The sequence below is a fragment of the Cyprinodon variegatus genome, unplaced genomic scaffold, assembly GCF_000732505.1.
Source record: "Cyprinodon variegatus isolate N-32 unplaced genomic scaffold, C_variegatus-1.0 Scaffold558, whole genome shotgun sequence".
In the NCBI taxonomy this organism is placed as follows: Eukaryota; Metazoa; Chordata; class Actinopteri; order Cyprinodontiformes; family Cyprinodontidae; genus Cyprinodon; species Cyprinodon variegatus.
The window spans coordinates 122,173-128,453 of NW_015151011.1; the positions used below are offsets into that span (position 1 = coordinate 122,173).

The 6,281-nt window shown below is 43.0% G+C and overlaps 1 protein-coding gene across 1 annotated transcript in view; it reads right to left on the reverse strand.

Annotated features, from left to right (window-relative positions):
• wdr7 (WD repeat domain 7) overlaps positions 1-6,281 on the reverse strand; it is a 133,029-nt gene that overhangs the window by 96,815 nt on the left and 29,933 nt on the right. Inside the window, exon 18 of the mRNA XM_015391739.1 lies at positions 4,131-4,253. Within this exon, the coding sequence (XP_015247225.1) occupies positions 4,131-4,253 (123 nt within the window). The remainder of the gene's footprint in view (positions 1-4,130; positions 4,254-6,281) is intronic.

The following is a 6,281-nucleotide window of genomic DNA, read 5'->3' on the forward strand; positions in this document are numbered from 1 at the left end:
CAAATCCATCTGGCAGAGTCAGGTTAGTGCAGAATGGGAGGAAATGCTAAACTGATGCTGCTACAATTTACACTGGCCGGGGTCGGCCAGTGAGGCGGCCAGTGAGGTAGCCAGGGCATTGCACAGGGTGGCTACCCCTGGCGGCGCCACAGTTTCTCTCAGACTGGAGTTGGATGGTCGCCTAGCAACCGTTTCACCCAATAGAACACCCCATAAAAGGTGTGCTTGTTTTCTACTACTGAGTTTGCATGTTACTGCTTACTGATAGTAGAGGAAATCTGCTCTCAGATAGAAAATGTGTGCTCTTGGTTTCTGGCAGGAAGAATCCTCCATAAATCAGATTTTGGTTTTCAGAGTTAAACATTTGCTCCCAGCATTGAGGACCTAAGCCTAACCCCGAACCTAAACTTCATGAACATTTTCATATTAGTTGGATATTTCCTAATCTTTTATCTATGTGATCTTTTATAAATTGGACAGAAAATGAGTAAGTTATGAGCAGTAAAGAAAATCTAAAAACTCTAGAAAAATCTAGAAAGTTTTGATAAAGTCTGATTTGTATTTCTAACACTTAACTTTTTTCATTTGAAGTCAAACATTTTTCCTCATCCATCAGATCTATAAAAGGTCGGCTTTGGGTTCTGCAGGACAGCGACTCTTTTCTCCTCTTTTAAATTTTTAGTTGATGCTAATAACCTGAGAAAAATAATTCTGGCTACAGGCCATAAACAGCTGTGTGCATGCTTGCTGTTCCCATCATTAATAAATATTCAACCAGCTCAGTTAGCTGCTCATTAAAGTATAATATGATAAATAAAAACCCAAGCCTTCCATAAATATGAAAGAGTGTCCAAATACGAGGCTCTGTGAGGTTTTACTGATAGAAACCAGCATGCTGTAGGATCACTGGGAAGAAAACGATCTTCACTGGAGGTCAGAGTAGCAACAAAGCTCATTTTGAGTCAAACCTGAAAAATTAGATAAAGCATCAGTTACGGTTCGACCTTTCGCCAGCTTCAAACCAAACGCAGTCTCAGATGAAGTGCTGGTGGAAATGCAGGCCCCTCTGGCCTGCATGGTGTTCGAGTTTTACACCCATTCCCCTCTTCTACATGACTGAAACAGCAAGCATGCAAACAACAGAGTGACTGAAACATCGGGACTAAAAGAAAAACAAGGAAGGAGTTCACAACACTGCAAAGCAGAGACCAACGAACACAACGACGTATCACACACAGCTGGCTCAGTTCACTTTCAAACCCTTCAGTCACGGCTCTTTCTATTGACAAACAATTTATTTAAACTTAGACTGGAATAAAAATCACATTCTTAGGTTCTTTTTTTAATCTGCATTTTATTTCTACAATTGTCCAAAAAATTTTGAGTGAATCTTTTTTTTAACCTTTGAGGAGGAAGACTGGATAATTTTAAAGTGCTCTTTATCAACAGTTCTATTCTTTGCACGATGCAAACGTAAAACCTTAGTTTTCACTGTTTAGCAAAACATCCATTTAATTGGTTTTGATGACCTTTTCATGTAAAACTAAACGATTTTTCTACCCACGCAGCAGATTAGTAAAACATTTGGAGGATATCAACTTCCAGGTCGTTATGCTCAGAAGGTTTTGTCTGAATTCTTAGATGAATAATCAGATTTTTACGACGGAGTATTAGGGCCACACATGAAGAGAAAAAATATTTTTGCCATGACGAGATTAAACTCGACATGTCAACTTTAAAAGTCGACACGTCGACATTAAACTCAACATTTCGAGAATAAAGTTGAAATGTCATGTTGAGTTTAATCTCGACGTGTCGACAATAAAGTTGAAATTAGTTCAAGAGAGCCAACCGCTGCACAGGATACATGCACAGAATCCAGAATCAGACATGCCTTGTGTAGATGATTTGGTCAAATTGTACTTTCTGTGATGATTATACAGTTATACAGTTGCAGCACGTCAAAGACTACCTTCACTCTTAAAACGCAGACTGCAGCTGTGGAGCGCGGTTGCTCTTTTCTCCAAACTTTGGAATGTCGAGGTTAAAGTCGCCACGATATATCAACTTTATTCTCGAAATGGCGAGTTTAAACTTGACATGTCGACTTTAAAGTCGACATGTCAAGTTTAATCTCGTCATGGCAAAAATATTTTTTCTCTTCATGTGTGGCCCTAATACTCCGTCGTAGATTTTACCCATTTTGAGACCAAGATTATTTTAAATAATCCCTTAGATTTTACCGTTTGGGGTCAAATGAAGAATCTGAAACGTTGAGTGATTTGTTGCAGCTACAGATTGCTCATTTATTCCACTTCTCATCAGCAGAGTAATCCCTGCTGGTGACTCGGGTCCCAGCAGCGCATTTTTCTAAAACAGATTTCCAACTGAGTCAGAACTTGGTTCTTTTTTTAGGATATCCTAGTTCAGGGTGTTTCATGTGACCAAACACACCTCAGAACTTAAGAGTCACTAAAACAAGACTGAAAATCTGGCATAATGTGCAGATTTCCTTCTCCAAACAGCACAAAGCCTGAGCTTTGGGTGGAGCTGTCCAAGGTACCAGTGACGTTCAGACCGCAGGCAGCAGAAGCAGCAAAAAACCGCGTGCTGCGTAATTTTTGATGTTTGTACCAGTTTAGTTCTGACGCACGGATGAAGCATCTTTGCTGCTCTAGCTGCACGGTTGTAAAGTGGGTCTGATCTGCGGTGGGCGGAGCTACTCTATCCTTTCTCTGCCTGAAACAATGGCAGCTATATTTGCTGTAAAAAGTAGTTTGAATCTATTTTGAAGTGAGAAAGTCCTCCTTCGAAGCCATATGACTTCGAAGCAATTCTGGTCCACGATCCGGCGTATCAGGAGGGGGAAGCGGTGCAGTACCAACCTGTTTATAGTGGGGGGGGGGGTGTACTGCTGACCTCGATTCAGGACGTCGTCAATGGAGCGCTCCATTGAAAGTTAAATTTTCTCTTTTCTGTTGCTGTTGCTCAATAAAAGTATTTTTTAAGATCATTTGAGGCGAGACCCTAACCCGTTTATCTGACTGTTTATTATTATTTCCCCAATAAATTAAAAAAGTCAGAATTTATTATTATCTAGACTCTAGATAATAATAAATTCTGACTTTTTTACTCTAGATTCTAGAGACTATTAATAACAGGAGGTGAAATGCAGCTCCAGACCAGCTTTGAATGTGGTGATGTCATCAGAACGCTCAGTTCCAGTTGACCCAGATTTATTCTGCTCCCGTTCTCCCCGAGTCCAGACTTTACTGGGTTCTAGTCAAGAACTGACTCGGCGAGAACACGAGTCCGTACTCGTACTCGCAAAGTATTATTTCTAGGTATAAATAATGATCCATTGATTATTCCTTTCTGACCGGACTTTTCCTTTAACAGGTGAATCGGATCGGTATCGGATATCGGCGGAAACGCCCAGACCAGGTATCGTTTTCTGACTGGATCGGGAAAAAAATGGATCGCTGCATCTCTGGCTGAAATATTACTTTAGGTGTTGATTCTAAATGAAGGAGAAACCTTCTGTTTGATGCAGCAGGAGGAACATCTGGAATGAATCCTTTTAACCTGCTGGAGAAGCTTTAGAGTAGATCAATGTTCGACTTGTTTATCACTTTCTATCGCTCCCAGGGACACAAAGTGCTGACGGAATCAGGAATTCTGCACAATGCCGTGTTTCCAAATACCCCAGAAACCTGAGGAGGCCTGATTCAGTCAGGTTCAAACATTCGCTGCTACTTTCCAAAAAGGGTTTTGCTGCCTTTAGATTGAAACAATATTTGATTTGACAGTGAACTGAGACAAACGGAGACAGAAGAACAGGCTTTGTCTCAAAAACAAGGACGCAGTCGGCAAAGACTGGAGCTAAAGACCTGAGGTGAAAACAAACACTGATGCAAGGAAGGAGAAACAAAGTGGCCAGATTGGAACGGGGGCTGACACACAGGAGCAGAGACGAGGCGAGGACTGATGAGGACGAAGGACAGAGACAGAAGCGAGGAGGTGAAAGAGGAAAGGAAATGGGAGGAAAGGAATGGAGGTCTGGAAAGCAGCAGCTCTCTGCAGACCGGCTGCAAACTTTCCCTGAGCGTCGCCATCTGATCAGTCTGTACCTTCGTTGACTGAGGGGATGTTATGAGAAGCAGGGCCGGGGCTGGGGGAGCCAGGGGCCCCCTGAGGCTGGCCCCATGGGGCCCCCACACCCCCAGCAGTGGTGGAAGTACTGGAGCTGGCAGCTTGTAGAGGAAGACAGGGAGAGAAATAGTCGAGAAGAAAAGAACCGGTTAGAAAGATGTAAACATTAACCAGAGAAAGAGAAAAGAAACGCTGAGAGGAAGAAGGAAGTCAAAGAAAAAAGGACAGGAAATGAGTAAAATTAACATTCAGACACAGAAGAAGAGCCACAGGAAGCTGAGTTTAGGGTTTCAGTTCTGATAACAGGCCTGGAGTCATCGGGAACCACGCTGAGCTGAAGGCATGACGCCTGAGGAGAAGCCAAAAAAGGAACGGAGAGAAAGACTCTCCATCACTTCCTGGTTACATATTCCCATTCTATAGTTCTGACTCTGTACCAGGATCTGAGAGTCCCCCCCCCCCACCACAGAGGGCGCTCCATTCAGCCACCTGTTGGAGTTTTGTCCTGTTGTTCATCAGTGGGTCCTAACGAGGGTCCTGACAAGAATCAAAATCAATCTCATTTCCTTCTTCCCTACAGACTGGGATAAAAGCCTCATTGGTTCAGAGGTAACCATGATTCATTTAAAGCTCTACACCTGAATCCCTCAGGAACCAGATGCCAATAAACTAGAGCTCCTCTAGAGGTGGAGGGGGGCACTGCACCTTTTCTCAGTGGCTGAAGTCATTGAGGAACCAGAAGTTTCCTAGAAACCTTCAACACTTCAATAAAAGACAAATGGATTTGTTTCATAAAAACGTCTCATTGATCATCCGGCAGGCAGGTGAGGCAGGGAGGAGTCAGGGAGGAGTCAGGGGAGATTCAGGGAGGAGTCAAGGAAGAGTCAGAGAGGAGTCAAAAAGGAGTCAGAGACAAATCACTAACAAGTCAGGGAAGAGTCAAGGAGGAGTCAGAGACGAGTCACTAACAAGTCAGGGGAGAGTCAAGGAGGAGTCAAAGACAAGTCAGGACAGATTCAGGAAGACCCATGGAAGAGTCAGAGAGGAGTTAGAGAGGAGTCAGGGAAGAGTAAGAGACAAGTCAGAGAAAAGTTGGAGAGGAGTCCGAGATGAGTCAAGGATTAAACAGAAAGGAATCAGGGAATACCTGTTTGTACAGAGATGCTTTGAACTGTGTTGTTGTTATTTTTTTGTGGTTTATGTCTCGTAAAAGACTGATTTTTTCAGTTAAAAGGTAAATTATAATTACAATCTGACTTACTTATGATTTTAGACCAGTAACAGAAGCAACAGGGACATGAAAACGAGAAGCCAGAGTGAAATCAGAGAGGAGTAAGGGAAGATTGAAAGAGGAGTCATGGACGAGTCAGGGCTGCAGACCAGGTGTTAGAATGTGAGATCAGATCAGAGTCTTTTTGTGGTGTTTTTGTATTTATTGATCACTTCAAGCAATCATTCCACAAACAGAAGTGGTATAGAATTTAGAGCCTCCTGCTAAAGTTTCTGCAGATTAATGTCATCAAAGGACTGAAGAAGCGAGGTTAGAAGTCCGACAGGAACGTTTCCCTCTGACCTCCTTCTTGGATCACGTTCGTTTCTAGATAACGGCTCGGCTGTATCACCTGCCCAAGTCTCTGAGCTAAAACCAGGAGTGGATCTTTGACAGATACTGATCGGTTCTTTAACATCTGCTCATATCTCCGCAGCCCAACCTTTGGGCTTATCTCCAACAAAACACACCAGAAAGACGACAGAAAGGACTTTTCCTCTGTTCTTTGCTTTTCCAACTTATCACCATTTAGTCGTCTGTTCCTGACTTTCTGTTCATTTGTTTTGTGGTTTAACTTTTTAATCCTTTGTCCAACAGCAAAGCTCTGCGGAATACACCTGTTTTAGCCTGAGCCGCGTTAACGCTGCAGGAAATATGAAGCCGAACTGCAACAAGCAGAGCTAAACTGCAGAAAATCTCTCCATTGTTTCCATTCAGGAAAAACGGGATGTCATTCCAGCATCCGAGTCGAGCTGATTGGAAACTCCGTGTGTTCCTGCTGCAGTTTATCAGAGGGGGCTCCTCATTTCATTTCCATGTGAAAGGAGGAGGAGCGCAGGGTTAACAGCGCTTTCCTTCA